The sequence below is a fragment of the Balaenoptera physalus genome (assembly GCF_965194825.1).
Source record: "Balaenoptera physalus genome assembly, chromosome: 16".
Taxonomy (NCBI): domain Eukaryota; kingdom Metazoa; phylum Chordata; class Mammalia; order Artiodactyla; family Balaenopteridae; genus Balaenoptera; species Balaenoptera physalus.
In genome coordinates this window covers 17,883,656-17,905,859 of record NC_138898.1, presented here as the reverse complement: position 1 = coordinate 17,905,859, position 22,204 = coordinate 17,883,656, and the positions used below count along the sequence as shown (strand labels likewise).

Here is a 22,204-nt window from a genome sequence, read left to right as displayed (position 1 = left end):
GATGCAGAAAAAGCTTTCGACAAAATTCAACACCATTTAGGGTAAAAACCCTCCAGAGGGCTTCCCTGGTGGCGCAGTGGTTGAGAATCTGCCTGCTAATGCAGGGGACACGGGTTCGAGCCCTGGTCTGGGAAGATCCCACATGCCACGGAGCAACTGGGCCTGTGAGCCACAACTGCTGAGCCTGCGCGTCTGGAGCCTGTGCCCCGCAACGGGAGGGGCCGCAATAGTGAGAGGCCCACGCACCGCGATGAAGAGTGGCCTCCGCACCACGATGAAGAGTGGCCCCCGCCTGCCGCAACTAGAGAAAGTCCTCGCATGAAACGAAGACCCAACACAGCTAAAAATAAAAATAAATAAATAAAGTAGCTATTAAAAAAAAAACAAAACGCGACTATTTAAAAAAAAAAAAAAAAAACCTCCAGAAAGTAGGCATAGAGGGAACTTACCTCAACATAATAAAGGCAATATATGACAAACCCACAACCAACATTGTTCTCAATGGTGAAAAACTGAAACCGTTTCCACTAAGATCAGGAACAAGACAAGGTTGCCCACTCACCACTATTATTCAATATAGTTTCGGAAGTTTTAGCCACAGCAATCAGAGAAGAAAAAGAACTAAAAGGAATCCAAATCGGAAAAGAAGTAAAACTGTCACTGTTTGCAGATGACACGATATTATACATAGAGAATCCTAAAGATGTTGCCAGAAAACTACTAGAACTAATCAATGAATTTGGTAAAATAGCAGGATATGAAATTAATGCACAGAAATCTCCTGCATTCTTATACACTAATGATAAAAAATCTGAAAGAGAAATTAAGGAAACACTCCCATTTACCATTGCAACAAAAAGAATAAAATACCTAGGAATAAACCTACCTAAGGAGACAAAAGACCTGTATGCAGAAAACTATAAGACACTGAGGAAAGAAATTAAAGGTGATACAAACAGATGGAGAGATATACCATGTTCTTGGATTGGAAGAATCAACATTGTGAAAACGACTATACTACCCAAAGCGATCTACAGATTCAGCGCAATCCCTATCAAACTACCAATGGCATTTTTCACAAAACTAGAACAAAAAATTTCACAATTTGTATGGAAACACAAAAGACCCCGAATAGCCAAAGCAATCTTGAGAAAGAAAAATGGAGCTGGAGGAATCAGGTTCTCGGACCTCAGACTATACTACAAAGCTATAGTAATCGAGCCAGTACGGTACTGGCACAAAAACAGAAATATAGATCAATGGAACAGGATACAAAGCCCAGAGATAAACCCACGCACATATGGTCACCTTATCTTTGATAAAGGAGGCAAGAATATACAATGGAGAAAAGACAGCTTCTTCAATAAGTGGTGCTGGGAAAACTGGACAGCTACATGTGAAAGAATGAAATTAGAACACTCCCTAACACCATACACAAAAATAAACTCAAAATGATTAAAGACCTAAATGTAAGGCCAGATAATATAAAACTCTTAGAGGAAAACATCGGCAGAACACTCTATGACCTAAATCACAGCAAGATCCTTTTTGACCCACCTCCTAGAGAAATGGAAATAAAAACAGAAATGAACAAATGGGACCTAATGAAACTTAAAAGCTTTTGCACAGCAAAGGAAACCATAAACAGATGAAAAGACAACCCACAGAATGGGAGAAAATATTTGCAAATGATGCAATTGACAAAGGATTAATCTCCAAAATATACAAGCAGCTCATGCAGGTGAATACGAAAAGAACAAACAACCCAGCCCAAAAATGTGCAGAAGACCTGAATAGACATTTCTCCAAAGAAGATATACACATTGCCAACAAACGCATGAAAGGATGCTCAACATTACTAATCATTAGAGAAATGCAAATCAGAACTACAGTGAAGTATCACCTCACATGGGTCAGAATGGTCATTATCAAAAAATCTACAAACAATAAATGCTGGAGAGGTGTGGAGAAAAGGGAACCCTCTTGCACTGTTGGTGGGAATGTAAATTGATACAGCCACTATGGAGAACAGTAAGGAGGTTCCTTAAAAAACTAAAAATAGAACTACCATACGACCCAGCAATCCCACTACTGTGCATATACCCTGAGAAAACCATAATTCAAAAAGAGTCATGTACCACAATGTTCTTTGCAGCACTATTTACAATAGCCAGGACATGGAAGCAACCTAAGTGTGCACTGACAGATGAATGGATAAAGAAGATGTGGCACATATATACAATGGATTATTACTCAGCCATAAAAAGAAATGAAATTGAGTTATTTGTAGTGAGGTGGATGGACCAAAGTCTGTCATACAGAGTGAAGTAACTCAGAAAGAGAAAAACACATACCGTATGCTAACACATATATATGGAAACTAAAAAAAAAGAAGCAAAATGGTTCTGAAGAACCTAGGGGCAGGACAGGAATAGAGACGCAGATGTAGAGAATGGACTTTAGGACACAGGGAGGGGGAAGAGTAAGCTGGGATGAAGTGAGAGAGTGGCAGTGACATATATACACTACCAAATGTAAAATAGATAGCTAGTGGGAAGCGGCCGCATAGCACAGGGCGATCAGCTCCATGCCTTGTGACCACCTAGAGGGGTGGGATAGGGAAGCTGGGAGGGAGACACCAGAGGGAGGGGATATGGGGATATATGTATACGTATGGCTGACTCACTTTGTCATACAGCAGGAACTAACACACCACTGTTAAGCAATTATACTCCAATAAAGATGTTAAAAAAATATGCACAATGTCGTAAATAAAAAGAACAGGTTAACATATAGTGAGTATTGGTGTGGATGGCTCTTAGATAATATGATTGGAAAGTTCCCAAAGGATATGACATTGAAGATGAGGCCTGAAAACTGAGTATGTACTAGTTCTTCAAAGAATGAAGAAGAGAGACGTGGATAATATAGCAGCCTGCAAGAGGTCCCTGAAGTGAAAAAAATATCTTGGAATGTATGAGAAATAATGTCTTAGAAAATGGTCAAGAGAGGAGGGGTAGTTGAAATGTAGCAGGAATGGTCTAACTATATCTGGAGTACAATGCTAGGTTCTGATTACCCCTTTTTAAGGAAGGCATTGGAAAAAAGGAGTCTGTCTATGAGAGAACAGAATAAACAGGATGAAAGAGATACAGAAATCATGCCATATGAGAAATAGAAGTAATTGCATATTAAATATCAATGAGAGATGGCCTGGGTGGCCAGAGATGGTAGTTGATACTGTCGTATTTTCTCCAAAAGGCTGACATGGTAAAGAATGATTTGATTTGTTCCAATCAATACAAGTGTCCAAGAGTAGAGAGTTAAGGGGACAGAATTTGGCTTTATAGAAAGGAGAAAGTTCTAACAATTTTTCTTGTTCAACAAAGGAAATCAACTCTTTCCCTCCAAAGAATTGCAGTGGTCAAGCTGAGGCTATATAATGCCTTGCCAAGAACACTTTATTAGAGATTTCTATGTTGGCTTCTGGTGTAGATTAGATGACACCTCAAAATCATCCAATTCTTAACCGCTATAGATCTGTAATATTGTTGTATCCACAACAAATAGTTACAGTATGGCCTGATTCGCAAGAAAGACAGATGCTGAGAATTCAGCACCAAAGACAGTGCTTCAACAGGTGCGACTGACCTTGTTATCTGTAAGAAAGCATAAATGGGTTAATGGGATACTGGGTTGGCCCAAAAGCTCGTTTGGGTTTTTCCATAAGTTGCTACGGAAAAACCCGAACGAGCTTTTGGGCCAACCCAATACTAATCTGATCAGAATTCCAAACGCAAGCGCCTGTGAACAACTCACACTTCATGAAAGTGCGTGCGAGGCCTCTGCGGACCATGCTTCATAATGGACATCATACTCGGACTCTCCATGGTGTTCACGGGGCTGGATTAAATTACTCCACATTTACATAGTTCACTGTAGAGTTTACAAAATGTCTTTACTCCCATCCTAATAATAGTCAAGATTTAATGAGTGACCTCCACATTTCTAAACCTAATGACTAATTATTTGACACATTATTTTACTTATTTATTTTTGGTCTCTCCCCTACTAGAATGTAAATGCTATGAGGGCAGGGAGTTTTTGTCTGTTTGGCTTACTGCTTTATTCCCAGCACTCAAAAAAGGTGCCTTTTTTAGGGGGTGGGGGGAACATAGAGTGTGCGCTTGCTAGGTGTTTCCTTAATTAATTAATCAATCACATCTAACTCTTTTAATAGGTTACTTAAAAGTCACACAGTTACTAGGGTTTTGTGTATAGGCAGTCTTTTTGTAAAGGCTGAATATTTAGCCACTCTGCTAAGCTGAAAAAACATCTTTACTATTCACAGAATAAATATATCTGAACCCTAAAATTCTCTTACCCTGTTTTGACTGAAACTTGTAGATGGGATTGGAAGCAATGAAACTGACTGACAGTAAATCATTCAACCTTGCCCACAACCATCCTGCAACAAATGGCCATTTCTGCTTTCCTTTAATTTTTTAAACGTAATATAACTTTGCCCTAACCTTTGTTTTTGATCTTCTAGTGATATAGATTTGCTGAATTCTGGTTTTTACTTGACTCAAGACATTTTACCCCTTTATGAAGGGAGTAAAGCATCACTTAAAAAAAATATAGTGCTTCTGTTTTCCGGCTTGCTTTATACTTGCTGATTTTCATGTTTACTTATAGTTTCCTTTATTTCTCCCCCTTTTCTTTGCAGATTGTTGTCTTCTGGCTTTTCTATGATAGATTGGAAGGCTGCCTTTATGTTCCAAAAAAGTATACTTAAAAAAAATCTTAGTATCAAAATTAAAATAGTCATTAGCTATTCCATCCTGTCTAAAGTGGGAAAATTAGCAGGTTTTTATTTACATTCATCAATCCTCCAACTCTTCCTTAGTTTTTGTTGACATAAGAGTGAATTACAGACCCAGATCACAACTGTTAACTTTTTACATTATACATCTTTTCTTTAAGTAATTGCTTTTAATATTAACCTCTCTGTAACATGTTTAGAGCAATTATTTAGCATTAATGTGATATTTAATTAGTTTCCATGCTCACTGTGGGTCTTTTTATTTCATATTTCCCTATTCTTGATTTCTTTATTTTGATTCATTGCTTGGTCAGTTGCTCTTTGAATGATTTATTAGAAGCAGGACCTGTGGGACCCTCAGGATGGTGAGAATGTCTTTCTGATGCATTTACACAAGAACAACAACCTGGCTGATAAGAAATTTGTGGGTTATAACATTTTCTCCTCAAAAATCCTCCAGGCTTAACTGCACTGTCTTCTGCCCTTTATGATATGGCGAAATCTGAGGGGGCCAAGCAGAGATGTGTTAGACCGAGAATGACTTTCCTGCTCCTGTGTCCGTTTCACCCAACTCTTTTCGGTAAAACTTAATACTACACAGTAATTTGAAATGGTGTGTGGTTTTTCTCTTGCTAGAAAAAATACAATGCTCTGAGTACCAGCTCCCACAGCTTTGTCCTCTCTGTTCCTGTGAGGCCGACTACACCCTCAAGACACCTGGCATAAGCACCCATCCAGTTCCATCCCTGCTCGTGTTCCATTACAGCAAACCTTAGTTCCCAAATGGGTGTACACATGGGGTGGGATCAGAGGCATGAGTCATTAAATGGCTTTGTTTCTCTCGGAAGCAGTAGTAGACACTGCTTCTTAGATGAGGTAGCTTCACAGTGGGGTGACTTTTTCCCAATGGCAAAACCGCATGTCTTGAAAACGGTTTCTATTATACGAAGTCTCCTGCCTCATCTGCTGTTCTTCTAGGACCTACCATGCTCAGGTTGGGGAAATCTCTCCTGGGGTCCATTTTCCAGTTTCCTGGTTCTACAGACTTGGTCTGTTGCTGGGTTTTCAGGAGAATCTTGGTAGGAATGTGATAGCAGGTGAACTGAATGAAGCTACGACTCTGCTCCACAGCATGGAAACCCAACAACACCAGTTGATATGCTGCCAAGAGCAGGGAAGGCCATCCCTTCTCAGGGCTGTGCTGAACCAAGAAACTGGCTCATATGGGATGCAGAGAACCAAGAACAAGATGAGCTCCCAGATGCTTCTGGCCACCTTTATGTCTTCCTCCTCAATACCTCAGAGTGGTGCATGCAGAGGGAAGACCAGATGTACAGGTGGAAGGCAGTCTGGTTTCTTTTTGTAGTTTTATACTCTGTGAGGAATGTTGCTTGAACCAGTAATGAATGCAGAACTGAAATACTAATGTGGAATCTAAATGGGTAGGTGGACATTTTAAATGTTAATTAGTTTCTCAATCCAGGTTTCCCATAAGGTAATGACTGCCACTGACAGACTAGACTACCTTGGCCACAGGCTGTTCTGTAAGAACTTCACCAAATCTTGCTTCTGTCTCAGCTTTCCCTTCTCCAGTGAGCGAAACACTGTGGAAAATGGCACATAAGATTCCCTTACATTTATAGAAGCTCTTTGAGGGCACATACTACATAATCTTAATATGAACTATCGGGTCTAGCAAATGTCACTGTTCATTATCTATTTGTTGGATGAAATATGGCAACCTGAAACATGTCCACAAAAGCAGCCTAGATGGAAAATACTTGAGTATAAGAGGAACTTAAAGATAGTTAGTTAGCTTGCAGAACATAAGACCAGATGGGTGTGTGTGTATAGAGGGGAAGTGAATGGTGGAAAAGTTCTTATGTAACTGAAAAAAAATACCACCTGAGAAGGTGATTGCACTGGTTCTACTGGGACCTAAAAGTATGGATCAAGAGCAATGGGTAGAAGCTACAATAAACGATATATTTAAGTCAGTTAAAAAAAAGCTTTCTTAGAGCCACAGCCTCCATAAAGATCAGCAAAGTTACCACATAAAGAAGTGAGTTCTCTGTCATTGGAGGTATTCAAGAATAAGTACTAACATCACCAAATAAATGCTGGAGAGCATGTAGAGAAAAGGGAACCCTCCTACCCTGTTTGTGGGAATGTAAATTGGTGCAGCCACTATGGAGAACAGTATGGAGGTTCCTTAAAAAACTAAAAATAGAGTTGCCATATGATCCAGCAATCCCACTCCTGGGCATATATCCAGACAAAACCTTAATTCAGAAAGATACCTGCATCCTAATGTTGATAGCAGCACTATTTACAATAGCCAAGACATGGAAGCAACCTAAATGTTCATCATTTGAATGGATAAAGAAGATGTGGTATATATGTATGTATGTGTATATATATATATATATATATATATATATATATATATATATATATACACACACAATGGAATACTACTCAGCCATAAAAAAGAATGAAATAATGCCATTTGCAGCAACATGGATGGACCTAGAGGTTATCATACTAAGTGAAGTAAGTCAGAAAGAGAAAGACAAATATCATATGATACTACTTATATGTGGAATCTAAAAAAATGATACAAATCAACTTATTTACAAAACAGAAATAGACCCATAGACATAGAAAACAAACTTATGGTTACCAAAGAGGAAAGGGGTTGGAGGAGTTTGGGATTAACAGATACATAACTATATATAAGACAGATAAACAACAAGGTACTACTGTATAGTGCAGGGAACTATTTACAATATCCTGTAATAAACCATAATGAAAAAGAATATGTATATACAACTGAATCACTCTGCTGTACACCAGAAAGTAACACAACATTGTAAATCAACTATACTTCAATTTAAAAAAAAGAATAATCATTAACATCAGTTAACTGTGATATTGTAATATTGACTGAAGCACTGTTTTGTACGTAGGGGGAGGGAGGGAGATATTGGATGACCTTTCAGATCCTTTACAGCCCTGTGATTTTGTAATGTTATGACTGGCACTCCTCAGTAACCAAAAAAATATTTGACACAAAAAGGTTACCTTGTCTTTGGGAGAAAAATATTTTCTAATGTGACTAACGGTAATGACAAAGGGGTTAGCAGTCACTGATTAACTAAAACATGTTTAGTGCATTAATAGATATCAAATTTATAGGTATTCTTTTATAGATGAGGAAATTAAGACTCAGATCTGCATATGATTTGCCCAAGTGAAACACCTTTCTATCCTCTATTACAGGGGTCTCAGAATTTTTTTCTGTGAAGGGCCATACAGTAAATATTTTAGGCTTTATGCAGCATAGAGTCTGTCTCAACTACTCAAGTGTACTGCTGTAGCATCAACGCAGTTACAGACCATGGAAATGAATAGGTGTCACTGTATTCAAAACAAAAAACAAAAAACCAACAACAACTCTTTACTCACAAAAAAAGGCATGGGTCAGGATGATTTGGTCCACGGGCCTTAGTTTGTCAACCTCTGCTCTAAAGCCATGCTGCCTTCTCATTTAAGAATGGAAAAACAAGGCAAGAAATGGCCTCCATGTGGCCATACTTACTCCATTTGCTTTGCTGAGTGCCTGGAAGTAGATGCTGTAGCTTTTCAGAGGGGAAAGAGGTGGGTTCCAGTAGCCATTGTATGTCTTGTTGTCACCCACTGTAAATGGCTGGGTGACAGGCAGGTTGGCAGGCTTCAATTCAGCAGCAAAGTAGTGTAGAGAATCGAGGCTGGAGGCATTCCTATAGCTCACCGGCACCGAAAAGCACTCAATGATGTCAGCTGCCCTCCGTGACTTCTGAAGTCGCTCCTCCTTGACAACCAGCTGATAAACACTGGACAGGAAAGAGGAGAGGCAGATGAGCAACTGCCTGGAGGGATGAACTTTTACTTATCATCGTCACTTCTATCTGCAACTTAAACCTCCCTCCTGAGCTTCAGACTTACAAACCCGCTGCTTTGTAGAAACAGATTTCCATTTAGATGTTCCAAAGCCAGCTCACACTGCATATGTCCAAAAATGCAACTCAGTTTCAACCCCTACGAACCTGTATGCTCCTCCTTCTACATTTCTTTCCTTAGTGAGGGTAGCATTGCTCATCAAGTGGCCAGATCTTGAATACGGGGCTCATTCTCATTTCCTGCATCCTTGGTTTGCACTCTGCTTTAATCAACAAGCTCTGTTGACTTGACATCAGCCATCTGAACCTGCCCCTCCCTTTTTTTCTCCTCCCATCAAATTGTTGAGGTTAGGCACTTCCCCACCTCTTAGCTGAACTCAGCTAGTCTCTTTGCCTCTAACTGATTGGATCAACTCACCAGTCAATCCACTGACCTTCCTAAACATAAACATTGTCCCTCTTCAAGCACTTTCATAGCTTCTCCATTATTCAAATGAGACAATCGAGACTCCTCATCCTGACCTTTGGGGCACTTTGTGTCTGGCTTCTAGTCTACCCCTCAGAGAGTCTTATGGTAAACCCCTCATTGCAGCTGCTGCGGACCCCATGCTATTGCACAAACCTCCTTTGGATCCCAGCCTATGCCATCACCAGTTCGTGTTTCCTCCATCTGCAATGCCCTCTCATTCAACTTCTGCCTGTGGAAGCCTTTCTCTAAAGGCTAAGCCTATCTTTCATCTCCTCTATGAAGCCAGTATAGATCCTCCAGATCTGAATGACTTTCCCCCTACTCGGCTCCCCCACTGCTCATTAATGGCTATCTGCTCGGGACAGCAATAACATAAGCATGGAACTGCTGTTTCTAGGTCTAGACTGTGACCTTTTAGGCAGTGGAAGTTGTGGCTTAGTTATCTCTGTATCACTCTCCTCCATCCACATACTGCTCAGCAGGTTGCCTGACACCTATATAGTGATCAGTGAATGCTTGTTCAAATGGACCAAATTGAACTAAAATTGAAAATAAGCATGAAACCCAACCTGACAGGATGCAGAAACCCTAATCAAGATAAACAGTGATTCTTCTGAGCTCCTGTCTAGTGATCTCACACATTCCCTTCAACTTAGAAGGACTGTAAGAAGGTGTTAATGTGTGAAGAGAGATGACCGAGCCTTTTTAAAACACCAACTGTATGCCAAATGTGTAGGCTCCTTTTATAAAAGTTATCCTAAATTTTGTGAATTCTGATAACATTTTACTATCTCTTCAAATGCCCACAGTTTGTAGTTCTCTTGAATAAATGCTTTTTTTTAGAAGATCTTTACTGCACATATCTCTGGGACTCATGATTTAAGCCAATTATCCCAAGAGTACCTCCAGGAACTTTTGCAAATTAATGAAGTGACTGCAGCAATGGCCTCAAACCAATCATTTAAAGATGGCACAGTGAACGAACACATGGTTTATAAAAATGGAACGTGGTGAGTGCTACCATTCTTCGGTCAGACTACTCATCTAAAGGCACTTGGTTAAGAAGCACAACTTGGTGAAGACAGAGGTACAGGATTATTTAATTAGGGAAAAAAGGCTACAGAGGGACTGACCCAAGGAAACATGACACAATCAATAGGTCAAGTCTTCCCCTGGATCTCCTTGAGCATGGGGATGGTCAGCAATGCGGATGGGAAACAAATGGGCATGCGAGTGCCGCCCCTGGATGAGTGATACGTGAGTGGAGGGGAGCAACAGCTCAGTGAGATGCCTGCTATCTGCTGTGCACATCTGAACAAGAACTCAACAGCCCAGAGTGCATGTGAGTGAATGCGGCCAACCTCTCTGGGAGCACGAACTACATCTGAGTGTGAACGATGTCCACATGAGGATCTGTAGGACCTGGGTGTCTGAAAGCTGAGCGAACGTGTATACTCTCTGAATGAGCGGGTGTAACATCCAGACAAATGTGAACCTGAGTGTTTGGACACCTAAATAAGTGTGTATGAAATCTGAGTGAGTGTCTCCAACAGCCCAAAGTGTGTGTATGTATTTGTGTGTGTGTGAGACATCCGTATGTGTACATAAAACTGAAGTCCACAAATAATTAAATTAAATTACGACTTTAATATTCATCCTATCCTCAACTCTGAGGTCCTTTTCAATGGTACCATCACTATGGTTATCAGGACAGTTAAGCTCAAAACAGTCCCTGAAAAACAGCACAAAGACCCAAGTCCCAAACTGAGGTCATGGGGTGAGAGTGGAGGAGCACCTATGCCAGTTTTCAGGACCTGTATTACTTTACATGTAACAAGAATCTCGAGTAAAATTGAATCTGGCTAGTGTGCTAAGGACTACTTGCTGAGGGTCCGTTACTCATGTGACTCTAGTCTATGAGGGGAAGGGCAAAAAGGAATTAAGAGAAAAGGAGCAACAGTCTCTTGGGTTCACCTGTCCACACTTGCAATAGCACCTACAATACTCTACACTGGGCTTGGGGGGCACTCAACCCATCCAGCCCTCCTGCCCTCTTGACCAGGTCGGGAGGGACCAACAGCTTCATCCCTAGAAGCAGGACGTTGAAAAGAGCTGTGGGTCCCTGCTTTCCCCTGAGGCCCAGCCTATCCCTAATCACCACTTGGGTTAATCCAACCCACATGAGAAGACCTCTGCCTCTGTTTCTCAGCCCAGAACTCTTCATGCCACCCTTGAATCCTTCTGTCATCCTTACCCCAAAACCTTGGGAGCTTCAGTGGGGCTGGATTCCACTCCCTAGAATCATTCTGTTGTCCCTGTCCCTCCGATAATGGGATGGATCAAGAAGAGTCACAAAGGGGCTTCCCTGGTGGCACAGCTGTTCAGAGTCTGCCTGCCAGTGCAGGGGACACAGGTTCGAGTCCTGGTCTGGGAAGATCCCACATGCCGTGGAGCAACTAAGCCCGTGCGCCACAACTACTGAGCCTGCGCTCTAGAGCCCATGAGCCTAGAGCCCGTGCTCCGCAACGGGAGAGGCCACCGCAGTGAGAGGCTCGTGCACTGCCACGAAGAGTAGCCCCCGCTTGCTGCAACTAGAGAGAGAAAGCCCGCGCAGCAACGAAGACCCAACTCAGCCAAACAATAAAAAAAATAAAAAAAAAAAATAGAAGAGTCACGAGGCTGGCCCGAGGGCTGCCCATGAGTGGCATGAGATTCTGCAGTCATGGACAGCCAAGCAGTGGGGTCTTCACTGAGCTCTGACACGTGAATGCTGCCAAGGGCTACAGAGAGAGGCAAATCATCTCTCCAGGGGTCAGCCTGCGACCCCACTGCCCCCTCCTCCCCACCAATCTGATTATTGAGGACTCACTTGTCAATTCAACCAAACTCAGCAGCCAGATTACAGATGAGGAAGCTGAGGCTGAGAGGCTGAGTGCCGCACGGGTGTCAAACTGCAGCAAAAGTAGAAATCCAGACTCACAGTCAGTTCAGTATCCTTTCTTTTTCTCTACCTTCCTTCTTCTTCCATAAGCCAACAAAATGTGCAGAGGGCCTTCCAAGCATTTTTTTGTTTTTTTTTGCTTGGCAGCTGAAATTGCATAGCTCTATTCCACCCAGCCTCGTCTGAAATCACAGACTAGCAAAGGATATTTTTTGGGTTAAACCGTGTTGTCAACATATGGTTCACATACAATTGGGATCAATGTGCCAGAGCACACCCAGCAGCTTCCTGAGGCCCACTGTGTCTGTAGTCTGTCCATTCAGAGGCAAATCTACAATTGCAGCCAGAAAGCTGTAAACCATTTCGTCACATAAATCTTTTTTTGCCAGGGAATGCAGCCTTTCTCAAAGATCTGGGAGCTCTGACTAAGGGGAAGGAGGTAAGAAATGGCCAAGCAAGTTATGCGACTTTCCTGTCCCTGAAATACATACTGTAGGAAGCGGTGGGAGAAAAACGAGAGAGGGGGCATTATTTTTGTTTCTGAGGTAACTTCATTCTCATCATCATTCTCTTGAAAATATATTTATCGAAGCTCTTTTCAGCTCGCTGGTGATGATTAAATCATACCTAAATGAGACTACCCACTCCCCCACCCCCGCAGGTCATTATCTCTAGTGCAAAATAAGTGGTTAGAATAAACTATTCAGGATCATTTGTAAAGAGACAGGATTTTTTCAAGTAGAAAATTCCTGATAGCACGAGAATAACTTATTCTTTTCTACGCTTACCTCACAACATACAACATTTACTCATACATCTCCCCCTCCTGTGATACCTTCTCTATTTCTCCCAATGAGAAGGTGGACATTTATGACCACATTTTCTGCATAATTTATTATAAGGGTCTCTTCTTTCAGGACCCTGAAAGCTAGGCTGCAACCTCACCTCAATGCATAAGGCCAAGGGGCATTTGTAACTCTTTCACCTCCTTAGCTTTGGTTCCCTCACTGTCAATGTCCATTGTTCATCCTCTTTCTACAGTGACTGATACCCCCCTCCCCTCTCCTCCCTGACTTTTCAGACACCAGGCTTGCCAGCAACTTCTATATTTTAGTTTCAGTGTCTCCTGAGACAAGAATACTCAACTCTGGTCCCAAGTCCAAGACCCCAGCTTGTAGAGGTCAATAGCCTTAGATGCCTTTAAGAGCAAAACCTGCAGGAACCTCTGCAGGCTTTGGAAGAACCCTGCCACTGGATCCTCATGCCTCCTCTGCTTTCCGAATTAATGGTTTAGATGATGACTCATGCTTCTGTGACCAGGTACCACTGAGGGGCACCAGGGACCTATCAGACCCATGCCTCCATCATAGACACATCCTGTGGCACCTTTTCTATATCCAGGGAAGATGTTTCCAGCCAGAGGCTATATCCATTCAGAATGTTGAAGTCAGCAGACAGACGGAGGGTATGCTGCCCAACTTCAGAAAGTGGCATATTTGAGCCAATGTTCTCCCAGAAATAGGTTTGTCTTAGTTCAAGTGCTTCTAGAAACAGACCCTCAGCCAAAGTTTCAATGCAAATAATCTGTTAAAGAAGTGGTCCCGGGAGAAACCAGTAAGGGAGTGAGGGAGGAGGAGAGAAGAGGGCAGAAGCTAAGTAAGAATATGATTTCAAGGCAAGGTCCCAGACTCAATCTGATCCCATAGGGAGCTCTGGAGCATAAATTGTACCCCACAGTTTGTCTTATCTCAAGCCAAGGGTGTTTGAGCCTCTGATACCAATCAGTTATTGGTTATGGACCCTTCTGCAGAGACAAACTCCCAGGTACTCCCAACTTTGTGGGTCAAACAAGGTGGCTCTGGTAGCCTAACGGCAACCCTTCAAAGATGGTCACGGTCAAGGGCCATTTGCATCAAAGCACATAGAATCTGGAGGATGGGCACATTGCAGGAAAGGGGAGATGAGGGGATCTGTATGGGCACCAACAGTTCCCCTACAGGGCACCTATGACCAATGACCGCATGGGACTTGCATAAAAGCAGAGATCCAGTTAGGCAAAGTATTTTTCAACCTTTGTTTTCAGCCCAACTCTGCTGAGGCATATGGTAACATTCCATCAATCACAGTGACTTCTCCTATAAAATATCTAAGTAAGGGTAAAATAAAAATAGTTTTAAGTCCAGTGGAAGCCCCTTCAGGCAGCTCGCACATCCTTTGGTGGCCCCATTGATCACTGAGCACACCCTTGCTTGCAGGCACCACAAGATGTTCGAGGTTCACCTGTGTCCTCCTTCCCTGGAACCATAATCAGGCACTTCTGGGCACCAAGTAAACTCACTGTACTGTTAAACAATTGCTTCTATGCCCTTTAACTGGACAGAATTAAGGAATACAGTTTTTAATTGAAGTATAGTTGATTTACAATTTTGTGTTAGCTTCAGATGTGCAGCAAAGTGATTCACTCATACATATGTGTGTGTGAATTCTTTTTCAGATTCTTTCCCATTATAGGTTATTACAAGATATTGAATATAGTTCCCTGTGCTATACAGTAGGACCTTGTCGTGAAATACCTTTTTAAACATCATAAGTTCATACTGATTAGTTCATACTGGTATTGCCAATTCAAATCCAGTAATACAAGATTCTTCTTTACCTTTCCCATATTTGTTTTTCCAAATTCCTACACCAAGAACCCTCATTTTCAATATCAATATTTTACTCATATACATTGTCACATGACACACACAAAATAGTTTCACAATTAACTCATCAACACTACAACCAACCTCAAAACTTATAAGTACAGTTCAAGATTTCTGAACTGCCCTGCTCTAGTTCCCTCCCAGATGGTTCAGTCCTAAAGCCATTAGACAGGGCAGAGCAAGCAGGCATCTGTACATGATGGGGGAAGCCATGGTGGCCCAGAGTAGGGAGTGGAAGCCCACCCAGCATCCCTGAGTCTGTTTCTGGAAGAACCCAACCTAAAATAACCTCTATATGCCTCAACTTCCTCATATTTAAAAATCAGGGTGTGGGCCTTCTTGAATGGTGGAGTGAGGAGCTCAGCACATTCTCTCTCCAAAGAGCAATGATTAAACTGAACAGTATTGGCAACAATAACAATTTTAGTAGTGACTGCAGGAAAATTTATAGCTTTAAATAACTATGTTAGAAAAGAATAAAGATCTCAAATCATTAATCTAAGTATCTACCTTAAGACAGTAGAAAAATAAGAGCAGACTAAACTCTAAATAGGCAGAAAGGAAACAAGAATAAAAATTAGAGTGAAAATCAATGTAATAGAAGACATAAAAATAAGAGTGAAAAATCAATGAAACAAAAGTTGGTTTTTGAAAAGATCAACATAATTGGTAACTCTTTCTCTACAGTGACCCAAAGACAAAGAGCTATGACATAAACTAACAAAATCAAGGATGAAAGAGGAGGCATCACTACTGAGCCTATAGAAATTTTAAAAATTATAAGGGAATGCTATGAAAAACTTTATGCCAAATAATAGACAGCATAGATGAAATAGATAAATTCGTAGAAAGACAACTGGCCAAAACTGACTCATGAAAAAATAGAAAATTTCAATATACTCATAACCAGTAAAATAATTGAATTAGTAATTAAATTCTTCCCTCAAAAAGCCCCAGCCCATATGGCAAATATTAAAACAATAAATAGTTCTGATATCCAGAAAATAGGAAATTCATCCTGACTCATTCTGTGAGGCCCTGATATCAAAACCAGAGTAATACATTACAGTGAAAGTAAACTACAGCATTATCCTTCATGAATATAGATCTAAAAAATATTTAACCAAATATTAGCAAACTAAATCTAGCAACATATGAAAAAGATTGTACATCATGACTAAGTGAGATTTATTCCAGGAATGCAAGGTTGATTTAATATCCAGAATCAATTAATGCAATACACCATATTTTTCAAATAAAGGGAAGAAACATCATGATAATTTCAACAGGTTCAGAAAAAATATGTGAAAAAAATCCAAGGCATATTTATGATAAAAAGTACTAACAAACTAGGAATAGGAAAAAAAAAAAAACTTTCTGAATTTGGTAAGTCCATCTACAAAATACATAAAACTAACATCATACTCAAGGGTAAAAGATCGAATGCTTTCCCTTTAAAATCAGGAATAAGACAAGGACATCTGTTTAACATTGTACTAGAGAGTCAAGCCAATGAAATAAGGCATTGTACTAGAGATTCTAGCCAGTGAAACTAGTTAATTCATTAATTAAAGGTACCCAGATCTGAAAGGAAGAAGTAAAACTTTTTACTTGTAGGTGACATTATTCTGTATGTAGAAAATTCTAAACAATATACACACACACACAACTTGAAATAAAACAATTTCAATAAGGTCACAAGATACAAGACCAATATACAAAAATGAATTATCTTTATCACTAGGAAAGGACAATCTGAAAATGAAATTAAGTAAACAATTCTATTCACAATAGTATCAAAAAGAATACCTAAAAATAAATCTAAACAAAAGATGTGAAATACTTAGACATTGAAAAGTAAAAAAACTGCTGAAAAAAATGAAGAAGATCTAAATAAATGAAGAGACAGTCCCTGTTTATGGACTGAAATAGTCAATATTGTTAAGATGGCAATTCTCATCAAATTTATCTATAGATTTAAAGCAATCTCTATCAGAATCTAAGAAGACTTTTCAAAAAAACAAGCATCTGATAAATTGGATGTTATCAGATTTTTTAAAAAAAATTTGACTTCAAAAGACACTATTAAACCAATGAAAAGACAAGCTACATATTGAGAGAAAATATTTGCAACGTATGCAAGGTATGTCAGGTATGATGACATATCTAACATATATAATGACACAATACAACTCAATAATAAATACACTAACAACCCAATTTAAAAATTGGCAAAAGATTTGACTAGACATGTCACTAACGATAAAATACAAGTGGTTTATAAACTCATGAAAAGATGGTCAACCTTAAGAGGTGTGGCCAAGATGGTGGTGTCGGAAGACGCTGAGCTCACCTCCTCCCATGGGCACACCAAAATTACAACTGTTTACAGAGTAGCTATCTATGAGAATGACCTGAAGACTAGCAGAAAAGATTTTCCACAACTAAAGATATAAAGAAGGAATCAAACTTATATGTGGAATCTAAAAAATAATACTAACGAATATATATGCAAAAAAGAAACAGACTCACAGATACAGAAAACAAACTAGTGGTTACCAAAGGGAAGAGGCAAGGGGGGAGGGGCAAATTAGGGGTATGGGGTTAAGACATACAAATTACTATGTATAAAATAGATAAGCAACAAGGATATATTGTACAGCACAAGGAATCACAGCCATTATCTTATAATAACTTTTAATGGAGTACAATCTGTAAAAATACTGAATCACTATGCTGTATACCTGAAACTAAAATAATATTGTAAAACAACTATACTTCAATAAAAAAAATTTTTTAAATAAAAACAAAAAAGAACAAAAGAAAATAAGACAACAACAATTAAAAAAAAAAACCACAATGAGAAACTACCCCCCTCCCCACTTAGAACAGCTATCAGTAAAAGAGACAATTGCAAGTGTTGGCAAGGGTGTTGGAAAACTGGAACTGTCACACATTGCTGTGGGAAAGGCAAATGGTGCAGTCACTTTGGAAAATAGTCTGGAAGTTCCTTAAAAAGGTAAACATAAAGCTACCATTCACTCAGCTATTCCATTCATAAATACTTATCTATGTATGTCTATATATAAACTTGTATACAAATGTTAATAACAGTATTATTCATAATAGTCAAAACACTAAAACAATCTAAATGTCTATCAAGTGGTGAACAGATGAACAATATGTGGTATATCCATATAATGAAATATTATTCAGCAATAAAAGAAACAATTCACTAATATATTCTACAGTATGGATGAGGGTCAAAAATATTATGCTAAATGAGAGAAGCCAGATGAAAAACACTATATATACTGTATGACTCCATTCACATGAAATGTCAAGAAAATGCAAATTTATAGAGACATTAATCAGATTAGTGTTTGCCTGGGACTGCAGGTGTGAACAGGAATCAACTGCACTCAGGCACAGGGTATTTTATGGTGTGATGAAAATTTTCTAAAATGGGACTGTGGTGATGGTTGCACAACCCTACAAATTTACTGAAAATCATTGAATTGTACACTTAAAACTGACTGAATTTTATGGTATGCAAATTATAGCTCAATAAAGCTCTTAAAGAAATGAGGGAAACGGACTGAGTAATCTTGGATGTTCTTTCTCCCTTCAAAAGAGTCTGTGCTTTAGTATTCAATGATGCACACATTTTAATACAGAAATGCTATAATAAATTTATGGCATTATTGTACAAGATGGGCTAAGAAACAAGTGTGAGCTTTGTAATCCCCAACAGAATCTAGCTTTGCAATTACATTCCGCACATTAAAGGTCACTTGGAACTATGAAACTGAAATTTACAATGATATGTCTTACTTAGCCAACCTTTTCTCCAAGGCTCTGGGAATTCCTGTTTTTGTTCACGATTTGCTTAGTCACAATAGCCATTAGAGGAGGCAAGGAAATGGGGAGAGGAATACATTTGCAGTTTAGCATCAGAATATGTGCATGTGCATCTTTCCCTGGCTTCTGACTAGCTGTGTGATCTACTGCCCACTCTGTCTTTCATGTACTTATTCATTTATTCATCAGATATTTATTGTGTGACTACAGTGTAGCAGGTTAAAATTTGAATGTAATATGGCCCCTGGGCACTGGGAGCTCAGAACTGAGATGGGGGAGACAGATATTAACTGTTCAGTACAATTCAATATGGGGAGGGCAGAAGGAGGAACTTGGCCAGGGAAAGATTCTGAGAAGAGGGGTGCTTACAGGATAGTGTGAGGGTTAAATGAGATAGTGTGTCTAGAACATTCTTTCTACAGAGTAAAGTGCTTTTTCTAAAAGTTGGCTGGAGCCAAAACAACTGCTGCATGCATTATTATTACAGTGTTATCAAATTAGACCACAAAGATTTGCCTTGTTTTCCATTTGGACTCTTCTCCTGTGATTGAACTGCACTTAATAAATTCAACAAAAGTGGATTTTGAGTAGAAATTTAAAGGAAGAAACATATGTTGTGTAAAGGGGCCATAACAATTCAACTGAAGAGTTCAAATTAAGTTTTAATTATTATCAGATAAAATCAAAAGAAACCTTAAAAGGAGAAACCAGACAACCAACTGATGATGGCTAGAGTGCCATATCTTCTTCTCAAATATTTAAAAGAAGTATAACTAGCTTTAATTGAGCATGTACTTACTGGGGTGGAGATATATTTTAAACCATAATGCAGAAGACTTAGCCCTCATGTATTTTCTCTTAATCACTGGTCCTCTCTCATTCACAATACCGTACATAAGCAACTCCCGTGGTGCTAATTTCAATACATATCCAGAATCTGACCACTTCCATCACCTCCACAGCTACTACCCTACCAAGACCTCATGATCTCTTGATTGGATTATTGCCATAGCCTACCAACTGGTCTTCCTGCTTCCAATCTTGCTCCCAACAATCTCAAAACAGTGGCTGGAGTGACCCTTTAAAAACATGACTCAGGTCATGACACTCCTGTGCTCAAAGCCCCGCTATGCCTCCCACCTTATGTAGAGTAAAAGGCAGCATCTTTACAGTGTCTCCAAGGCCCTCTGTTATGAGGCCTCTTTGCTATTCCTTTGAATACCCTATAGGCATGTTCCCATCTCAAGGCCATCACATTTACTATCCTTGATGCCTGGAATGCTCTTCCCTCAGATATACATAACCCTTGGAAGGCTTGCTTCTTCACCTCTGCTGGAGAAGTCTTACATGATCACTGTATTTAAAATACCAACCTTGGGACATCCCTGGTGGTCCGGTGGGTAAGACTCCGTGCTCCCAATGCAGGGGGCCCAAGTTCGGTCTCAGGTCGGGGAACTAGATCCCGCATGCATACCGCAGCTAAGAGTCCGCATGCCGCAACTAAAAGATCCCACATGCTGCAACTAAAGATCCCACGTGCTGCAACAAAGATCCCGCGTGCTGCAACTAAGACCCAGTGCTGCCAAAATAAATAAATAAATATTTTAAAAATTATATATTAAAAAAATAAAATAAAACAGCAACTCCAACCACATTATACCCTGTTACACTTCACTGCTTAATTTTTCTCCATATCATTTATCATCATCATGCCCACTCTGTGTGTGTGTGTGTGTGTGTGTGTGTGTGTGTGTGTGTGTGTGTGTGTGTGTATGCACCTAAGAGGTTAAGTCATTTAAAGAGAGGACTGAAAGCACTGCAAATGTCAACCTTCCTTTTAGGAAAAAGCAACTGGATAGATATGGGGCCAGTTATATTTAGATGGATGGCCTTATTTTAGTGACCTTTACTGCACCAAAAAAGCAAGGTTGAGGTTTTAGTTCTGGCTTTACCACTCACTAGCTCTGTCTGACATGCTGAGCAAGTCATTTCACCTCTAGAACTTGTATCTAAAATGCGATAATTCTGGCCAATGCAATAAGACACAAAACAGGAGATACACATTTTAGAGAGGAAAGCAATTTATCATCATTTGTAGATAATATGACTGTGACCTAATATGTCGAAGAGAATCAAGTGAAAGACTTTTAAAATTAATAAAAGAATTCAGTAAAGTGGTTTGATAGAAGATAGAGATAAATAAACTGTACAACATGAAAAACAAGCTAGAAGAGGTAAGGGAAAAACCCTTTTAGAATAGAATCCTTTAAAAAATAGGTAAGGATAACACAAATAAGACATGTACAGGCCTGACTTGGGAAAGGAAAAGAAAAAAAAACTCTCCTGAGTGATATAAGAGAATATCTCCAGTCCCTAGCACAGGGCTTGGCACAGTGGATGTTAAACAATTGTGCTGAACTAAAGATGAATAAATAGACAGAAATGCTAAAGCCCTGGATGAAAGCATCACATATTGTAAAGATGTCAATTCTTGCCAAATTGATGTTCTTTTCTTTGGGAAAAAGCAAATAGTATAAAATAGGAGGTCAGTTAGGTGACAATTTGAAGGCCCGAAGATGTAGATGACCTCAATTTTGAAATTCTAACAATGTCAACGGGATTATTTTGGTTTGTTTGTTTAAAGTAGGAAATATAGTTCAGCACTTATTTTTTAAACAGAGGAATGTGAGTGAAAAACCACTACTAGATATTAGAGTATATTATGAAGTTAAAATAATTAAACCATGGGTATTGGAGTACGATTAAAAGAAAACGAAAGAGGTGTGTGTGTGTGTGTGTGTGTGTATGTGTGTGTGCGAATTTTATATATAGAAATAGAGGCAATGCAAGGCAGTGGAAAAGAGAAAATTTTATCAATAAATAGTGTTGGGACAATTCCATAATTATGAGAAAAAAGCACACCAAATTTAAGACTTCACCATGTATGACAAACCACATTATATTCAAACGGTTCAAAATTTAATTTGTTTACTGAAAAATTTCAAGATGACTACGGCAGTCAAATGCAATGTGTGATTCTTGACTGGATACTGCACTCAGTTTCCTGAGTGTGATGACTGCACTGTGGATATGTAGAAGGCTGACCTTTTTCTGAGGATATACAAACCGGAGGCTTTAAAGAGTCATGATTACTACAACTAACCTAGCAAGCCTTTCAGAGATCAGGAGAAGAGACATAAAGTAAATTGACAGAATATTTACAACTGGTGAATCTGGGAGAAGGATATAGGGATGTTTATTGTGCTATTCTTGTAACAGCCTGTAGATCTGAAATTCGAAAAAAAATAATCTGGAGCGGCAAAGATCTTTTTCAGCTTAACAACAGAACAACTCACAAAAGAGAAAAGAAAAAGGCTGTGTATGTATACATTTGAAAGGTCTGAATTTATGAATAAAAATAAAACAAAAAATTATGAAAGCTACTCCCAGAAAATATGATAG

The 22,204-nt window shown here is 39.5% G+C and overlaps 1 protein-coding gene and 1 long non-coding RNA gene across 16 annotated transcripts in view; one reads left to right on the top strand and one right to left on the bottom strand.

The window, feature by feature from the left end:
* The window catches only part of PTPRT (protein tyrosine phosphatase receptor type T), a 1,093,164-nt gene that overhangs the window by 240,149 nt on the left and 830,811 nt on the right, over positions 1 to 22,204 (bottom strand). For all 15 annotated transcript variants that reach the window (XM_082430071.1, XM_082430082.1, XM_082430079.1 and 12 more), the window contains exon 12: positions 8,427 to 8,700. In XM_082430071.1, coding sequence (XP_082286197.1) covers positions 8,427 to 8,700 — 274 coding nt within the window. The remainder of the gene's footprint in view (positions 1 to 8,426; positions 8,701 to 22,204) is intronic.
* LOC309645405 overlaps positions 1 to 22,204 on the top strand; it is a 925,297-nt gene that overhangs the window by 705,358 nt on the left and 197,735 nt on the right. The gene's annotated exons all lie outside the window — the stretch shown is intronic.